We start from the raw sequence: 19809 nt of genomic DNA, 5'->3' as shown, positions 1-19809 counted from the left end.
CTTTTCCAGGACCTAGGAGCAAGCAGAGTTGTTGTTTGCAGAAGAGGATATGGTTTTACTTCTATTGCTTGGGGGTTTGCAATGCGATTCTCCTATTTGGGTTGGCTAAAGGCTCTGTACAGAGCCCTCCTTGGCCTGGACAGTTTAAATATCATTGGACTTGCTGGGTCATAAAATCCAATTGCTAAACACATTTCACTATGGTCAGACTTAATGTAGAGTCTTCTTTTGCTTCAAGCCCCGTAACTCTCAGACTTCTGGTTACTTGTTTAATGGATCAGAACAGAACACTCAGATGTGACGTTTGCCTTCACAATCCAAAAATGCCTAGTAAACATTATGACTCCACTTCAGTGCTAAGTGGAGCTGGGTATAACAACTTTTCTTAAAGGGAATTTCCTAGCACTTTGTAGATCATTGAACCTCTAGAAATTTGACTAAGATGCTGGGCCTCAGAAATGGTATAGAGTTTATTTCCTTCTGGTACTGATAATCTCCCAAGGTGCTAGCTGTATCCTACTCAGCAGATCCAATTGGCATGATGGCCACCACGTAGTGAACCAGGGTGGGATGAGAAAGTGAACAAGTTCGCTGTGGATTGATTATGGTAGAGAATATGAAAATTGAAATAGCTTTGAGGCAATGCAGTGAAGATGCACTAGGCCTATGACTGGGGTAGGCTATTTGGATGTCCTCCCCTCCACACTGCTGACCCCCAGCCCACGCTGGATATTCCAGGAATTCTCTTCTTCCTGTAAGATTTCTCTAGCACCCTGCACCAAGGAAGCTTAACATCAAGTTCATTTTAAAGGAGAAAATCTTAAAGGAATCTGTTATTGGTTACAATGCATATATTGAAAGGGACATTCAGGGCTAAGAGGCAATACATGGAAAACTGACACAGTAGGCATTAAACAGCAAAATCGACAAAAAAAACTTGATGCCAGCCAACCTCCGTCACCCACCATTCTGCTACTAGCACAGTGGGCTCAGACATGAAATAGCAATGGTGGCTAGGATGGGGTTTGCATGGGCTCCCATTCACCAAGGGTGCCACTGGTGAATGAATGTTTTACCTGCCAGCAAGAGACCATTGTTGTACCTCAGTCTGGCCCCATCCCTGGAGGAGACCAAAGAGTTAATTGGTAGGAAATTGAGTATACCAGATTCCTTACATCTTCGAAGTCAGTGACTTGTCTTGACAGTGATTTGTCTGGAACTGACATGTATTCCATACTCCTGTTTGCTTAACTTGCCTGCAGAGAGCCTTAGGCAGCACCCCTCTATGAGGGTTTATAGTTGTTTGATTCACTGAGAAGATATGTGATATAACGTGCCTCATACTAAGAACCCCTCTAAAGCAGAGGAGTTGTAGCTGTGAGCACGTGACTTGATATCCACTGGTCCAGTCACCTACCAAACCACCCAGAAATGTTTGGCCTGCTATAGCAATGGAATGGATTTTAAGGGTACGACCTGAGTACTGCCTGGAAGATGGTATTCTACAAGGATTGGGCCCCATCCTCCAGGACACAGCAGACACCCTAACTAGCAACCATGAGAAGATGCTCTGTCCTGAGTAGTTAGAATGCAAGGAACTGGAACCAAGAACTGGAAACAGGAGTGGCCCCACTTACCATCACTCTCGATGATCTACTTGGGGATTTTTTTTTTTTTTTTTTGTGGTTCGCGGGCCTCTCACTGTTGTGGCCTCTCCCGTTGCGGAGCACAGGTTCCGGACGCGCAGGTTCAGCGGCCATGGCTCACAGGCCTAGGCGCTCCGCGGCATGTGGGATCTTCCCAGACCGGGGCACGAACCCGTGTCCCCTGCATCGGCAGGCGGACTCTCAACCACTGTGCCACCAGGGAAACCCTACTTGGGGATTTTATATTAACTGAACCCCCAATTGTAAGTTTATAGGGAGCCTGGTTCCCAGGGAAGGAATGCTTCCATCAGGGGACACAGATTCCTAAGAACTTTTATTCCATGGTTACCATCTAATCACTTTGTGTTTCTCATTCCAAGAGACCAGCGGACAAGAAGTCGCTATATTGGCAAGGGTAATTGACTCTAATCCTTAGGCGAAGTTAGAGCTTCTGTTACATGATGAAGGTGGAAGAGACTATATTTACCACCCAAATGGTCTAGGTGTGTGTCCTTTGTCATTTCTTTGCCCAATGTTGATGGTGAATGGATGAGGGCAGCAGCCATGGCTAGAGAAAGGCTTAGTGAACAGATGCTCAGAATAAGTGTTGGTCACCCCACACATAAAGCACCTAAACCAGTAGATGGGGTGGCCAAGAGTGAATCTGGAGTGGTCAGTAGAGAGACAATGAATGTCAATTATATCTCCAAGAACTGTTGCAATCGTGAGGGCTGTAATATGTCCACTAACTTTGTCCTTGCAAATTTACACAGGAAAAGAGATAAACCAGAATCCTGGAGTTGTTTCCAGGGAGGTGAACTTATATGAAGCAGGTAGCTCCAAGTGTGGGCAATCCTGGAGGCTATGGGGAGCCAGCTTCTGGTGAATCCACATGCCTCTCTCATTCCCCCAGCCGCTAGGAATGTTGACTTCTGACAACTCACAGCTGAGGCCCTGCTCGGCATGGCTGGCAGCCAAAGAGAGCAGCTTTGCCCAAGTTTATGGCTCTTTCACAGAGGAGACTGCATTCAGTGACAGGTGCAACATGGAGGTTAAAATGCCCAGCTTCCTTGCCTCAATTTGGGACATCTCTGAAGGGCCATCCCAGTTCCAAAACTTCTACAGGATTGACTAAGGCCTCTCCTGCAATTGAATTTCAGTTCAATTTCTCCCCTGCTCAATCATGCTTAGCTTCCTAACAATGTTTTTTTGGAGAGCTCTCACTATTAAATGTCCTGAATGCAAATCTTTTCATCAACATCCTTTCTCTGGGGTACCTGAACAAGGACAATGTCCCACAATCTTTTACATTTTTATATGTGTGTGCTTTCTCATACCTTTTTTTTTTTTTTGCTTCAGTTTTTTAAACACTAATTACTTGTTCACTAGCATCTAGTTCTAGTCACTGTTTTCAGCTGCGTTCAGTCTGCTGTTCAACTCATTAATTACTTAGCTTCAGATATTTTCTTTCTTTCATTTACGGAATGTTCGTTTCATTCTCTTTTATAGATTTTAATTCTCTTTTAAATTCTCCACCCTTTGATCTACTTTGCCTCTCTTTTTCTCTGTTGTTTTTTTTAACATTAACCACAGGTTTCTGAAAGGGCTTGTTTGCTAACTCCAGTATCTGGCTCATCTCTCCTCTTCTTTGCTCATGAGAGTTGGGTCATAGTTTCTCATCATCACACTTGTAGTAATTTCTTGATGCATGTTGGACATTGTGCTATAACGCTTGAGGCTCTACATTATGTTATCTTCCTTTTTTGGTAAATAGAGTGAGGCTTGGAGCACCTGAATCCAATCAGACGTTAATTAAAGTTGGGGGCTGGGTTTCTGTTTTATATAAACCCAGCCTACTTCTGCTTTACGCCAGCTCATCTTGTTTGCCGTGCTCCGTCTCTGCCTGCGCAGGGTTTTGATTCTAAGTCGGTACGTCTCTGTCTCCTCCAGTTTGGAAGACTGCAGAAAATTCAACTATATGTCCTTCAGAGATCTCAACCCAGCTCTTCAGTCTTCCAGCTTACCTTGCTTCAAAATACGGCCAATTCCTTGAAGGTAAGACTAGTAGTATATTTGAGTTAGGTTATTTCCACAAGACTTCCGGAGATTTCACTTTGCCTTCAGGGAGCTTTTGGCCTAGTTCTCAGCTTCCTGTATAGCACCAAAACTTAGCAAATGTTCTGTGAGGACGAGGAGTTGCGAGTTTGAAAACCCCCAGGTTTCCAATGTGTTCCACTACTCCTGCAGAATCGCTAAAATTTTTGCTAGTTTCTCTTTTCTGTAGCCAAGGGCCTGACTGATCAAGCCAGAGCCTCCACAGGCACCCAGAGTTAGAAAATGCCTGCAGGAGAAAGAAAGAAAAATCCTTGCTCACAAAAAAGAGTTTTTCTTCTTTCTGGAATTTTAGTTTGTTGCTTCTAAAGTTCTCTGATGCTTTTAAAATATGATATTTATAACTTATCTGGTTTTGTGCAGTTTTGCAGCAAAAGTGCTTTCTTGTCCTGACGTATTTTAAAACAGAACTCTTGTCATTAGTTCTTAACTACATCAGTTAAACATTGTTAATATTATGGTTTGGTAAAATCAAGCTTTCAATGATTTAGTTGAATTGAATTTATTTATTACAACTTAGCTTTTCTTCTGGGTCAGTTTCTTCTTGAAGTACTTTCTTTAGAAGTTCCTTTAAGGAGTGTTTGTTGGTGGTAATATTCTTAGTAAATGTTTGCATAGAAATGTCTTTAATTCATCACAATTCTTGAAATATGGTTAAATTGGGTATACACTGAATTTTCTCTCTTGAAGATTTAATCCAACTCTCTTGCCTTCCATTGTTAAGAAATATATTGCTGGTGAAATGTAAGCTCTTTGTAAGTTGTTCTGTTTTTCTGATGGGCTTTAAAATCTTCTTTTTATGTTTTGGTGTTTTTCAGTTTCCTTGGATGGCTCTGACTATAGATTTCTTTCTTTTATTGTGCTTAGGATGTATTTTGCTTCCTGAATCTAGAATAGGAGTCTTTTATCAACTCTGGAAAATTTTATTATGTCTGAATATTCCTCTGCCCTTTCTCTCTAGGCTTCCTAGAAGTCCAATGAAATGTTTATTATATTGCTTCACTATGTGTTCTAAATCTTTTACTCTCATCTGTATTTTGCATCGTTTCCCCCAGGTTTCATGAGGAATAATATCTTCTGACCTACCCACCAGCTTACTAGTTCTTTGTATAACTCCGTCTATTCTGCTGTTAAATTGATTCAAAGAGATTTCAATCTCCAGAGTTTGTTTGATTCTATTTCCAATCACTAGGGTCAACTTTTATAAACATATTTTAGAACACATGACTATCTTATTTTCTTAACCCTTCTTTTATATTTTATATATTTTTTTCTGTGCTACATTCTAAATATTATTTTTATATCTTTTCAATTCATTTATTCTCTCTTCAGAATTTAATTAGTGTCTAATCTGAGTTTCTAAATTCAATTATTACATTTTTATTTCTAGAAATTACATTTGGTTCTTTCCAAATCTGCATGGTACATCTCGAAACTCTGTTACTGTTTAATTACAATTTTAATGTAGCATTTAATATAGTATTTTATTAATAGAAACATATTATCCCTGTGATAATTCTAATAATTGTTGCTTTTGCATTAACTACTTCTGCAGTTTATTTTTTCTGCTCTCTTGTGCATGGCGGCTTGTCTCCTTCTGTGTTTTATTATTTTTATTTGTAACATAATCCTGGAATTGTATCTTTGAGAATATTTGATCCTAGATTTAAAGTTTGTTTGCAGAGAGAGAATTTGTATTTCATCTGCAACGTACCTGGGGGCTCTAATAATTTGAGGCCACTCTAATTTTTGTTTGGACTCTTTTTTTTTTTTTTCCCCCAACACAACTCTGAGTATTAATTTCAGCATCCTATTGAGAGCAGGTATTCCAATTATTTCTCTCTGTGGAGCAAGTTTTCTTTTTTCCTGGTTCAATTATTTTAATAATCAAAATTAGTAGACTAAATGTAGTTGAAAGTAAGCCCCCAAATTTCAATGGCTTTAAGAGAATGAAGGTTTATTTCCTCATGCCAAGTCTGATGTGGAGTGGGCTGTCCTCTCACATTTTTAAACTGTACTATGTGGAATACATTACCTCTAGAGGGCCAGGTCTGGAAATAGAGGACATCATTTCCACCCACATCCTACTGGCCAGAATGCTGTCACACAGTCCCCAAAAAACTGCAAGGGAGGGTGGAAAATGGGCCTTCCTCTGTGCCCAGGAAGAGAAAGGATTATGATCAACATATAATACTGTTTCTGTCACATCCAGCAAAGTTGAATGCTTTCCTGGTGTCCAGCATTAGGTGGAGGTCTCCATTCTGACTTCCCAACTTTCAGGGGACCTAAACTTTATTTTTAATGCTCGCCTAAGTCAGGCTTATGGTCAGTTAAAATCAAATCCTTGGGAATGCCATTTCTAGTGCTTCAGGGCTTTATGTGTTTGTACTTTGTTGACAATTCTGGCTTCAGAGAATTGCCCTTATTCTGCCAGCTCATCAGTGAATATTTTTAAGGGTTTTTGGCTTGTTTGCTTTTTAATTGGGGTATAGTTGCTTTACAATGTTGTGTTAGTTTCTGCTGTACAACGAAGTGAATCCGCTATATGTATACATATATCCCCTCCCTCTGACACCTCCCTCCCCACTGCCCCATCCCACCCGTCTAGGTCACCACATGTGTACTCTTCTTAGGTATTGTGTAGCAGAAGATTTCTTAGGACTAGTCTGACATATTGCTAAAAATGGAAGTCAACCTCAGTCTTTTTGAGAGGTTATTCTGGACCCAACTGATAGCCAAACACTGTGATTTCTCAAATGGAAGAAGAAACTTGGTGGTTTCTTCATTTTGAAAGTGTATGAAATGTTAGGGCTGCCAGATAGCTGCTTCCTAGTCATACCGCCTCTCTCAATTTTATACTTTATGTGAGAATCCAAGTTATTCCCAGACCAAGTTATTTGAATTGTTTCCAAGGGGCTGCTGTTATCTAGCTTTCATTTAAATCAGTACTGTGTCATCCTTCTCATTATTTTTCTTTCAAGATGTCCTTCAGGGACAGTTTTTTTTTAATTGTGTAATTCCATTTATGTGAAACTTCCAGAACAGGCAAATCCATACTGACAGAAAGTAAACTAGGGGGTGTGAGGGGCTGGGGGGTGGCTGCTAATGGACGTGGGGTCTCCTTTTGGGGTGATTCACAACACTATGAATGTACTAAGTACCCCTGGATGGTACACTTTCAAATGGTCACAACGGTGAATTTTATGTTATGTGAATTTTAGCTCAATTAAAAAAAAAATCTTTAAAATAAAACACACAGGGCTTCCCTGGTGGCACAGTGGTTAAAATTCCACATGACAATGCAGGAGACACGGGTTCGAGCCCTGATCCGGGAAGATCCCACATGCCACGGAGCAACTAAGCCCCTGCGCCACAGCTACTGAGCCTGCGCTCTACAGCCAGCGAGCCACAACTACTGAGCCCATGTGCCACAACTACTGAAGCCCACGCGCCTAGAGCCTGTGCTCCACAACAAGAGAAGCTACCACAATGAGAAGCCTGCACACTGCAACGAAGAGTAGCCCCTGCTCGCCGCAACTAGAGAAAGCCCGTGCGCAGCAACGAAGACCCAATGCAGCCAAATATAAATAAATAAATAAATTTATAAAAATAAATAAAACGCACAACAGGTGCTCCAACTCTGAAGCGTATATCTCTGTCGTAAAAGAAAAAGGCGGTAAACAACAGCGGCAGGGGCTGAGCGGGCCCCGTCACGTCTTGGGAGTGGGGAGCCGGATTTTTGATTTTATGAAGCTAATCGATTTGAACTTACCTTATTATAGTCTCAAATTGTCAAATTCATGACGTGTACTCTAATACCATTGTCAGTTTGGTTACAGAAGGTAAGTGTTGCTTTTAAATATTATTATTCTTGACACTTTTTCTTGTCTTTAAATTTGGTAGATAATATTCCCTTGTTTCACTCATTTCTTTCCATGACAGTATAGATTGTTGCATGAATAAGACACTGCAACTTATAAACATTACCTTTAAGTCCAATGAAAAGAGAACATGTATTAGTTAAACAAAATTCACCTGAGTAAATTTGAAAATCTAATTGGCTTTATCCAGTGATTCATGATTCTGGCAGCAATCCACCTAGTAAACAGGTGCTCCAAGGAGTTTTGCAAATTGGAAGGCTTTTCTAGATATAAGGTGGGACAAGGAGGTTATTAACAAAAAACAAAACAAAACCAAAAAAGAATTGTTTCAGGCTGGGTAACCTTTCCTTAGAGGGAGTCTTATCATGCAGATTACCTCATTAGTGCTGACGAGGAAATGCCACACTGATTGGTTTAAAATTCCATTCCTGGGAGAGGCTGAAACTGCAGGTGGGTTAGATACTAAGTCTGGGTGAGGTTTAGCAGAAGTGACTCCTTTTCAGGCTTGTTTCTTTTTAATGTAGTGTTTGCACTAAAAAAAGAAACACTGTTCTGTAGCCATTGTGCAGGTTTTCTCTCAAACATTGTTTTGACTTTTTTCACAATTCCAGCAAGGTTTCCAACCTGCATCTTATAAGTATTACAAAGGTGAAGGAATATCTGCTAATGAAAGCTAAACTGGCAACAGCTGGATATGGAGTATAAGCATCAATTGGGCAGCACAAACAGAAGAAAATAGAGTATTTGAGGAACAGATGACAACACTTGAATTGGAGAATTCAGGAAAGATCCAAGGAGGCAACAGGACTTGAAATAGTCTATTACACTTATTCTTCTTTTTCCTTCTCTATGTTAAGCCCTAAGCTTCTAAACATTTTATGGGTGACTTTTTTCTTTCGTCGTGGGACTATTTTACCAGATTAAGTTGAAAATGGAAACTTTTATTCATATATCTAACACCTGGAAAAGCACGTTCTGTAATTCAAGTAGGTAGATTTTTATACCTTAAGGGAAGTCTTGTCAGTAGATCCCATTGAGATTCTTTCACCAGAGAAATTTCTATGTACGCAACATTTTACAAACAATATTTGAGTGTTCTTGGAATTTATGCATTGATCCCTGGCTATGAATATAATATTTCAGTATGAATTCAATCAAATTTGAAAGTCTTAAGAAGGAAAAAGTAGACTACAATGATAGTGAGTGATTCAGCCACTTGACTAGTTTCTACCACTTTTTCTGTGTATTTCTATAGCTTTGTGTCTTTTTGTTATGCAGATTTGAAGTGTTGAAAACTGTACTCCATGTATGACATACCCTAGATAAAGTATTTAGGGAGCCGGGTAGGTTAATGAGTTCATTGAAGAATAAGTAAGACTGGTCTGAAGGGATTAGTTGTCTAAGGAGAGGAACAAGGAGGAGGAGGCTGGAGAAGTTTCCAGGGATCCAGAATAAAATTCTGATGAGAACTGTGTATATTAGTCTGTTTGGACTGCCACAGTAAAATACCACAAAGTGGTTGGTGTCAACTGAAAAAAAAATGCACAGTGTGCAAGTTATGAGTTAAGTTTTATTTGGGGCAAAATGAGGACTATAGCCCAGGAGACAGTATTTTAGGTAGCTCTGAGAAACTGCTCCGAAGAGGTAGGTGTGTGTGTGGGGGGGAGGGGGGGTCAATATATATGTGGTTTTGGTGAAGGGGGTGTACCTGCAATCAAGCACATATTTTTTGCAGAAGTTTTCTGCTAGTCTCATGAAGGTTATTGCTAGTCACAAGGAGCAGATATCACCATGAAGGATTTTAGTGCTTTTCTAGATATGAGGAGATGCAAGAATTGGGCTCATAAAATCTTCTTCTGAAAATATCTATCTGAAAGACCTGTTCTGCCAGTTTTTCCCAGAGCACAGAGTGCCTCATTCCCGATCTCCACCCTGAACTCCTTTCAGGGGATGTTGGTCAGTAGCTTCAGTGGCTCATAATTTGATCCTTGTAGAGGTAGATGGCAAGTGCCAATTTGTAGGTGATAGTGGCTTCAAAAAAAGAAATGTATTTTCTCACCGTTCTGGAGGCTAGAAGACCAAGATCCAGGTTCCAGCTGATTCCGTTTCTGGTGAGGACTTTCTTCCTAGCTTACAACCTCCTTTTCGCCATATTCCAAAATGGCCTTTCCTAGGTGCATGTGTGGAGAGAGAGTACGTTTCCTGGTGTCTCTTCTTATAAAGACATTAATCCTATCCGAGCAGGACCCTACACTTGTGACCTCATTTAACCTTAATTGCTTCCTTAGAGGCCCCATTTCCAAAGACAGCCACACTGAGAGTTAGGACCTCAACATATAAATTTGGAGGGGAGGGAAACAATTCATTTCATAACCCTGTGTGTCTCATAGTAGGCTGTAAGCCAGTAATGAGTAGCCGAGGGTGTTTCTCAAGTTCAGTTCCTGAGCTGTCTCTGTTCAACTCATCTGACCAAATGCAGATTCAGGGGTTTCTGAACTCACATATTTACTGAAATAAAATCTCTAGGATTGGGGCAAAAATATTAATTTTAAATAAGACCAGGTAATTAATTTATACTTCAAATATTAAGATTCATAGCCTAAAATACTTAAAAAGAGTTGATACTAGGAAAAGTCAGTAGTTTCCCTCAGAGAGGCTATTTTATTGAGCACTTGTTAGACTTCTACTATGTATAAATGGAAGTGTTGATGAGGACAACATTTTTTTCTTCCCTTTTAAGTTCTTCTGACTGGCCTAAGAATTAAATTTACATGAGACAGATTAACAGGAGAAAAAAAATTTAATAATATGTATACATGGGAGAGACCCAGGAAAACTGAGTAACCCCTGAAAATGGCCAAAACCCTCACCTTAAATACCGTCTTCAGTTAAAGACTAAAGAGGATGTTGGGGGTAGGGGTTTGGGACTTCAGAGGGGAGGAAGGCAGATCACAATGAGATGGAAGAGCAAATTTTGGGTAAATGTTTGTTGGGCCCTGCAGAGGCAATAGGACAGAGTGGACTTTGATCCTAGGCCATGTTGAATTTCCCTACCATACCTGCATCATATTCTCTATAGATATCTCTCTGATAGCTCTTATCTGGAACAGGCCCTTTATCTAAATTCTTTGAGGCAGTTAAGAAGGATGTAACAAGGAAAACTTTCTGAGTCATTGTTATTTATTTATTTATTTATTTATTGAAAATTTATTTTTGTCTAATTTTTAAAAATTGAAGTATAGTTGACTTATGTTAGTTTCTGATGTACAACATAGTGATTTGATAATTTTATAGATTACACTCCATAAAAAGATATTATAATATTACTGACTCTGTCCCCTTTGATGTACATTACATCCTGTGAATTATTTATTTTATAACTAGTAATTTGTACCTCTTAATCCCTTTTACCCATCCCCCAACCCACTTCCCCATGGCAACCAACTGTTCATTCTCTATACTTACGAGTCTGTTTCTGTTTTATTTGTTCATTTGTTTTGTTTTTTCGATTCCACATATAAGTGAAAACATATAGTATTTGTCTTTCTCTGACTTACTTCACTTAGCATAATATCCTCTAGGTCCATCCATATTATTGCAAATTGCAAAATTTCATTTTTTTATGTATGAGTAGTGTTCCGTATTGTGTGTGTGTGTGTGTGTGTGTGTGTGAGAGAGAGAGAGGTGTATAGAGATTTTATATATTTAAATATTAATACATATTATTCTTATCCATTCATCGGTCTGTGGACATATGGGTTGCTTTCATACCTTGGCTATTGTAAATAAGGCTGCTATGAATATTGGGGTGCATATATCTTTTTGAATTAGTGTTTTCACTTTCTCTGGATGAATACCCAGGAGTGGAATTGCTGGATCTTACGGTAGTTTTCCTTCTAATTTTTTGAGAAATCTTTATTCTGTTTTCCATAGGGGCTGTACCAATTTACTTTCCACCAACACACCAGCAGTGCATGAGGATTCCCTTTTCTCCACATCCCCACCAACACTTGTTATTTCTTGTCTGGTTGATGATGGCCATTCTGCAGTGTGTGAGGTGTTAGCTCACTGAGGGTTTGATTTGCATTTCCCTGATGATGAGTGACAGCTGAGCCTGTTTTCATGTGCCTGCTGGCCATCTGTATGTCTTCTTTGGAAAAATTCCTCTGCCCATTGTTTAATTAGATTGTTTGTTTTTTTGATGTTGAGTTGTATGAGTTCTTCATATATTTTGGAAACTAATCCTTTATCAGGCATATCATATGCAAATATCTTCTGCCATTCAGTACGTTGCCTTTTCATTGTGTTGATGGTTTCCTTCACTGTACAAAAGCTTTTTAGTTTGGTATAGTTGTCCCATTTTTTTCATTTTTGGTTTTCTTGCCCTTGCCTGAGGAGACATATGAAAAAAATAGGCTAAGAGCAGTGTCAAAGAGCATACTGCCTATGTTTTCTTCTAGGAGTTTTATAGTTTCAGGTCTTACATTTAAGCATTTTGTCCATTTTGAGTTTTTTGGTACATGGTGTGACAAAATGGTCTAGTTTCATTCTTTTACATGTAGCTGTCCAGTTGTCACATCACTACCTACTGAAGAGACTGTCTTTCCCCATTGCCTATTCTTACCTTCTTTACTGTAGATTAATTGACCACATGTGTATGGATTTATTTCTGGGCTCTCTAGCTCTCTAATCTGTTCCATTGATCTATGTGTCTGTTTTTATGCCAGTACCATACTCTTTTTTTTTTTTTTTTTTTTTTTTTTTTTTTTTTTTTGCAGTACACGGGCCTCTTACTGCTGTGGCCTCTCCCGCTGCGGAGCACAGGCTCCGGACACGCAGGCTCAGCGGCCATGGCTCGTGGGCCCGGCCGCTCCGCAGCACGTGGGATCTTCCCAGACCGGGGCACGAACCCATGTCCCCTGCATCGGCAGGCGGACCGTCAACCACTGCACCACCAGGGAAGCCCCATACTCTTTTGATTACTATAGTTTTGTAGTATACTTTGAAGTCAGGGAGGGAGTGTAATGCCTCCTGGTTTGTTCTTTCTCAAGATTAATTTGGCTATTTGGGTCTTTTGTGGTTCCATAAAAATTTTAGGATTATTTGTTTTAGTTCTGTGAGAAATGCCATGAGTATTTTGATAGGGATTGCATTGAATTTCTAGATTGCTTTGGATAGTATGGCTATTTTAATATTAATTTCAATCCACAGCACAAAAAATTATTTTCATTTATTTGTGTTGTCTTCAATTTCTTTCACCAATGTCTTAATGTTTTCAGAGTACAAGTCTTTCACCTCCTTGGTTAAATTTATTCCTAGGTATTTTATTCTTTTTGATTTGATTGTAAATGGGATTTTTAAAATTTCTCTTTCTGATAGTTTATTATTACTGTATAGAAATGCAACACATTTCTATATATTAATTTTGTATCCTGCAACTTTACTGAATTCATTGATGGGATCTAGTAGTTTTTTGGTAACATCTTTAGGATTTTCTATGTATAATAATCATGTCATCTGGAAACAGTGAGTATTTTACTTCTTCCTTTCCAATTTGGATTTATGTTATCTCTTTTCTGATTGCTGTGGCTAGGACTTCCAATACTATTTTGAATAAAAGTGGTGAGAGTGAGCATCATTGTCTTGTTCCTGATCTTAGAGGAAAAGCTTTTAGCTTTTCACCATTGAGTATGAAGTTAGTTGTGGGTTTGTCATAAATGGCTTTTATTATGTTGAGGTATATTTCCTCTATACCAACTTTGTTAAGAGTTTTTTCATGATTGGATGTTGTATTTTGTCAAATGCATTTTCTGCATCAAATGAGATGAACATGTGATTTTTATTCTTCATTTTGTTAATGTGGATATCATGTTGATTGGTTTGCACATATTGAACCATTCTCACATTCCAGGATAAAAGCCCCCTTGATCGTGATGTATGATCCTTTAATGTATTGTTGAATTTGCTTTGCTAATACTTTGTTGAGAATATTTGCATCTATGTTCATCAGGGATATTGATCTGTAATTTTTTTTTTTAGAGGGTTTTTGTTTTTGGTATCAGGGAAAAGCTGACCTTGTAGAATAAGTTTAAAATTAGTCTCTCCTCTTCAATTTTTTGGAATAATTTGAGAAGGATAGGTATTAACTCTTTTTTAAATGTTTGGTGGAATTCCCCTGTGAAACCATTTGGTCTTGTACTTTGGTTTGTTGGTAGTTTTTAATTATTCAATTTAATGCCTAGTAATCAGCCTGTTCAGATTTTCTGTTTCTTTCCAATTCAATCTTGGTAGGTTATATGTTTCTAGGAATATATATTCTAGGTTGTCCAATTAGTTGGCATATAATTGTAGTATTCTCTTATGATTGTTTTTCTGTGAAACTGGTTGTAATTTCTCCTCTTTCATTTCTATTTTTTCTATTCCCTCCTTTTTTTCTTGATGATTCTTACTAGAGGTTTATCAATTTTGTTATCTTTTCAAAAAACCAGCTTTTAGCTTTACTGATCTTTTCTATTGTTTTTGGTTTCTATTTCATTTATTTCCACTCTGTTATTTGTTATTTCCTTTCTCCTACTAACTTTGGGGTTTTTTTTTGTTCTTCTTTTTCTAATTCCTTTAGGTGTAAAGTTAAGTTTGAGATTTTTCTTGTTTCTTGAGGTAGGCCTGTATTGCCATAAACTTCCCTCTTAGAGCTCCTTTTGCTGCATCCCATAGATTTTGGAAAGTTGTGTTTCTATTTTCATTTTTCTCAAAGTATTTTTTATTTCCTTTTTTATTTCTTTGTTGACCCATTTGTTTTATAGTAGCATGTTGTTTTAGTCTCCACATGTTTGTGTTTTTCCCCATTTTCTTCCTTAAATTGATTTCTAATTTCATACCATTGTGGTTGCTAAAGATGCTTGATATGGTTTCCATCTCTTAAATTTATTGAGACCTGTTTTGTGGTCTAGCATGTGATCTATCCTGTAAAATATTCAACATGCATTTGAAAAGAATGTGTTTTCTGTTTTTTGGATGGAATGTTCTATAGATATCTATTAAGTTAATCTTCTCTAATGTGTCATTTAAGGCCAATGTTTCCTTATTGGATTTCTGTTTGGATAGGATAATTTATTCATCGATGTAACTGGGGTATTAATGTCTCCTACTATTATTGCATAACTGTCAATTTCTTACCTTATATTTGTTAGTATTTACTTTATATATTTAGGTGCGCCTATGTTAGGTGCTCACTTTCTTGGTGCCAGTCCCCAGACCTGGAGTGTGCAATGTGGGTCTTGAACCTCTTGTTCCTTAGGGAGGATTTCCAAATTTGTGATATCTGCTTCTTGGTGTGGCTTTTTCTTTATATCCTTAATTGTAGAAGAGCTGTTCTGCTTTTAGAGTTGCTTTTAGAGTTGTTCTGTTTGTCGTTGTAGTTTTGATATATCTGTGAGGAGGTAAACTCAGAGTCTTCCTACTCTGCCATCTTGATCCCACCATTTCTGAGTCTTCTATTTTTTTTAAAATAATCAGCCTAAATTAATCTTAATGCCAAAAGGACACATTTTGGGGTGGCAAATTTTGCTCCCCTATACTCCCACCTTTGAAACTTCTCCAAGAAATTCCACAGTCCATAAGCTGAGTTGGTAGATTGTTCCATGTTATTGAGTCACTTAGTCCTGACAATAGGTCAGTCCAGTTAAATTCATTTCAAGAGATGCTGATGCAGGTGGGCTCTCAAAGTTAAGCCTATAATATGCAAGCAGTAAAGATTTTAATAAGATGCATTTCTATGGAGGTGAAAGAAAAACAATGGTTAATGATTGGAACAAATTATAAAACCAGTCTCCAGATCCTGAGAGCTGCCAGTTGAGATTTCTAGATGTCAGGCTCAAAGCATCTTCAGCTGGAGTGAGGGCAAGCAGTGACAATCTGACAGATTTTCCTGTTTTATATTTTAAGTGTCTCTGATGATGTCATCGAGTGTTTGGGTAAATTTTCTGAGTGGCTTACATAGCAACAGGCTCAAATATTGTCTAAACATGGACTTTTGTTGTGGTCTCTCTTAAGTCTATATCAAATCGTTCAGCTTCTGTTTGCAGGACTTCAGGAGAAGGACAGCTTTTTCTCTCAATCATTCTAAGTAAAATGTGGGTGAAATATTGGAAACACTAGTTTGGAGAGTTGTAGCCAAATATTTGAGGAAACTAGAAATAGGACCAAGTCCAGTTTACAGGTAGAAAAATGAAGATGATTTATGGAACTAGAATTTAATATCCACAATTGTGTATTATAGTTTCTACTGAAACACATTGTTTTTTTCCTCTCTAAAATCACACTTATTTTTACCAAAAAGAGCCAAATTGAGGCTAATCTGTTTGTAAAATAAGTCTAGTTTTAATAAACCTGGCCTGATTACATAATTCCAGCAAGAATAGTGATTGAGCATATAGACTCCATTAAAAATGCTTTGCTGGAACTTTTCATAAGGACTCTCCAGACTGAACTTTTAAATGCCTCTGAGGTCAGGAAACCAAGCCAGTAACTTGCAGCAGACTCATCTGTAATACTTATGGATTTGGGACAACTCCTCTCTTCTTGAGGTCCCCCAGATTTCCTATGGTTCCTGTACCTTCCAGGAAGTGAACTTCTTTAATCACCTGGTAAGGCTGCTTACACCCTCTAAGCAATGTACCAGGCTGTTTTTCCAAGGGACTTTTTGACTTCATAAAGTCAACCTTAGCTTCTTAAATCTGTCTAGTCACATGTGATTCAAGGCATGTTCTCAGTTATGACATTCCAGTCAAATCTTTGGTAATATAACCAGTGTTCCCAATTGTGTCCTGTTACAAGCAGAACAGATTCTTAGTGAATTTATATAAAAAACTATATCACCATGAAAATAAGAATATTAAAATTTGCCAAATTCTAGAGGGATCAGGTAGGGAGGAAAAGATAAATGTTTCAGTTCTGTTTATAAAAGTATAATTTGCCAAATTTCTGCAAGTCATAGCATAAGGGGAAAGGTTTCTTTATATATGGAAAACAAAGATTAAACAGCAGTAATATTTCAGACAAGAAGTCATGAAAATTGTAATCATATTCATTAGTTCATTGACTCCCTTATAAGTAGTTCTTGTTGTTCTTGATCTGTTTTTAACAGTTTTATGAAGCCATCAGTTTTCCATTAGAGTTCTGTATTTTCTTTCCAAGTTCAGTGGTATAAAATGAAAGTTTTCAGAAACCTATATTTGTCAAAAATCCTTTCTATGAATCTTCTTGAAGATGAAACATTTTTGCAAAAGTGTCAAAGTAAAAAAATAATTGTCTATAAATGCCAAAAGCATAGTAAATATCTGATTCATTATAATGCAATTGACAGGTAAATTTAGTTATTTCTGCAACACATACAATTTGAAGATAAGTAGAATTATGACTGATAACATTTTACCATTACATTAGCAGAATTTTAGAAATTTCATATAATTTCTAGAACATTAGAAATGTTCTTACAATATAATGTAAGAAGGTTATTCCTCGTATTTTTCTTACCACAATGTACATGTACATTCTTTACATACAGGTATGCTTTCCTTATTTCTAGTAGACTTAACCACATATTAATTAGATTTCTTAACCCTTAGAAACTTTTAATTTCTAGTGAAAAGAGGTAAACAATTACAAACTGTCTTCTTTTTTTCTTATAAATTTTTTTATTTATTTTGGCCTCGTTGGTTCTTTGTTGCTGCGCGCAGGCTTTCTCTAGTTGTGGGAGCGTGGGCTACTCTTCATTGCGGTGCACAGGCTTCTTATCGTGGTGGCTTCTCTTGTTGTGGAGCACGGGCTCTAGACACGTGGACTTCAGTAGTTGTGGCACGTGGGCTTCAGTAGTTGTGGCTTGCGGGCTCTAGAGCACAGGCTCAGTAGTTGCGGAGCACAGGCTTAGTTGCTCCGCGGCATGTGAGATCTTCCTGGTCCAGGGCTCGAACCCGTGTCCCCTGCATTGGCAGGTGGATTCTTAACCACTGTGCCACCAGGGAAGCCCTATGAACTGTGTTTTAAATTAGCATTCTATGGATTGGCATGCTTGTAAATTGGCTTGGCCAAAAATTTCGTTCGGTTATTTTATAACTGCTCAATAAAATTCTTGGTGAAAGTGAAAAATGTCTTATTTTTACTTAAAACCGAATGAACTTTTTGGCCAACCCAGTACTTCTTAGAAATATGTGCTTTCTCATAAAAAAATTTCTCAGTGTGTCATAAGACATGCTTAGTAAGAGACCCAAATATTTTAATTCCTCTGTAAAAGGAAGCAAACAGTAGTTAAACCTATATACAGTAACCAGTGTTTCATTATTTAATCTTATTTGGAAATGATCTAGATATTCAATGAAGTTAACTTAATATTTAACTTAGCAAAACTTTAAGGTTTCTAGTAACCAAAAAGATTTTGGAAGTTATTTTTACATACACACATACCGTAACATGTAATTATTATTAAAATGTTCACCTCAAAACATTTTATCCTGCTTAAATCTATTTAATTTTACTTGCTCTGTTACGGAGTCTAAGCTTGCTCTGCTCGTCACATGACAGGCCAATGAATCAGGAGACGAGGTGTTGAGGCAAAGAATGGGATTTTATTCGGAAAGCCTGCAGACTGAGAAGATGGCAGACTAGTGTCTCTGAAAAACCATCTTAGCAAGGTCTGGATGCCAGTTTCTTGTATAGAATCAGAGAGGGAGAGGCGGTGAGGAAGTAAAGTAAAAAAGCAGAATAGAGAGGGAGAGGCGATGAGGAGGTAAAGTAAAAGGGCCATCAGTCTTGCAAAACATCTCCTGGAATGACCAGCCGCGGTGGGTGAGGGGATGTGTTAGTTTCTTCTTTCTTGCAGCCATCCACAGGTGAGCAGGGTCAGATTGTCTCCTGGTGAGCTGAACTGCAGAGGGGCAAGGTTCCCCGAGGCAGGCCATTATGTATGATCATAATAAAAAAAGCAACAAAAAGCAAAGGTTAAAGTCAAAGAAAAAGATCCAACATGGAGTCCGATTTAGCTCTTCTGTGTTATAGTTCTTTACAATTATGTTATTACCTATTAAAATTTCATAAGACATCAAAGTCAACTATCACCTTAAGCTGTTTTTCTTTTTCCTGACACGTTTTGTAACAGATAACATAAGCTTATTTGACTTTTAGGAGACCTAGGTAGAATAAAAGAATTGTACTTAATGCTGATAACTCTAAAGACATCTCTATTTTAATTAAACCAAAACCTTAAACTTGTTTTAATTTACTGAAGTTTAATTCTAGATCACGTGAACTTGAAAAACAGTTGGCTTAGTTTCTATTATACTTCTGAGATTTAGAAATGTTTAATTCATAAGTGCTTACTTTTTTTTTTTTTTTTTTTTTTTTTTTTGCGGTAGGCGGGCCTCTCACTGTTGTGGCCTCTCCCCTTGCAGAGCACAGGCTCCGGATGCGCAGGCTCAGCAGCCATGGCTCACGGGCCTAGCCGCTCTGCGGCATGTGGGATCTTCCCAGACCGGGGCACGAACCCGTGTCCCCTGCATCGGCAGGCGGACTCTCAACCACTGCGCCACCAGGGAAGCCCCTAAGTGCTTACTTTTAAGCTTAATAAATAGAGCTCTTTTATAAATTAATTTTAGTGATACCATCTGGGGGATAAAAAAACTATTGTGCATCTACAATAGACACATAAAAACATATAGACAGATGCAAACAGATCTTATAGCTTTCATTTAATATAAAAAAAAAAACCTTAGGAGGCAGGTACAATAGTACAAAATTCACTAGTTTATAAATAACAGTTGGAATAAGTTAAGTTTATCTGTTCAGATAGCTAAGGCTTTTTACTATTGGTGGAAAAGACTTGTATCATTTGTATTTGTCCTTGACATCTAACCTTGAATTAGATTTTGAGTGAGGGAGCCTTTCACTAGTTTGTGCTTTTAAAAGGTCTCTTTCCCCCTCTTTTTTCCTTTGGTTTTAGGTTCTACTCCTTGAGTTAACTGGGCTCAGTCTTAGGAGACTGTGGGCTGTGTTTACATTTCTGATTTTGTATAGATTTGCCAGACGAAGGTAGTTGCTTCCCTTAACCCTTGAACATTGGCCCCAAGGTTCTACCTTACACTGTGTGAGCTCAGGCAATCCCACTGGTTCCCTTGAGC

General features: G+C 38.1%; 1 protein-coding gene across 2 annotated transcripts in view; it reads left to right on the top strand.

The window, feature by feature from the left end:
• Positions 1–19809, top strand: part of TMTC2 (transmembrane O-mannosyltransferase targeting cadherins 2) — a 663780-nt gene that overhangs the window by 462981 nt on the left and 180990 nt on the right. Inside the window, exon 12 of one of the 2 annotated variants that reach the window (XM_081250397.1) lies at positions 3597–3701. The exons of the other annotated variant lie outside the window; for it this stretch is intronic. Coding sequence (XP_081106523.1) covers positions 3597–3701 — 105 coding nt within the window. The remainder of the gene's footprint in view (positions 1–3596; positions 3702–19809) is intronic. 2 annotated transcript variants of the gene reach the window in all.

The sequence above is a fragment of the Mesoplodon bidens genome, assembly GCF_964165515.1.
Source record: "Mesoplodon bidens genome assembly, chromosome: 11".
In the NCBI taxonomy this organism is placed as follows: Eukaryota; Metazoa; Chordata; class Mammalia; order Artiodactyla; family Ziphiidae; genus Mesoplodon; species Mesoplodon bidens.
This window is presented reverse-complemented; position numbering and strand designations above follow the sequence as displayed.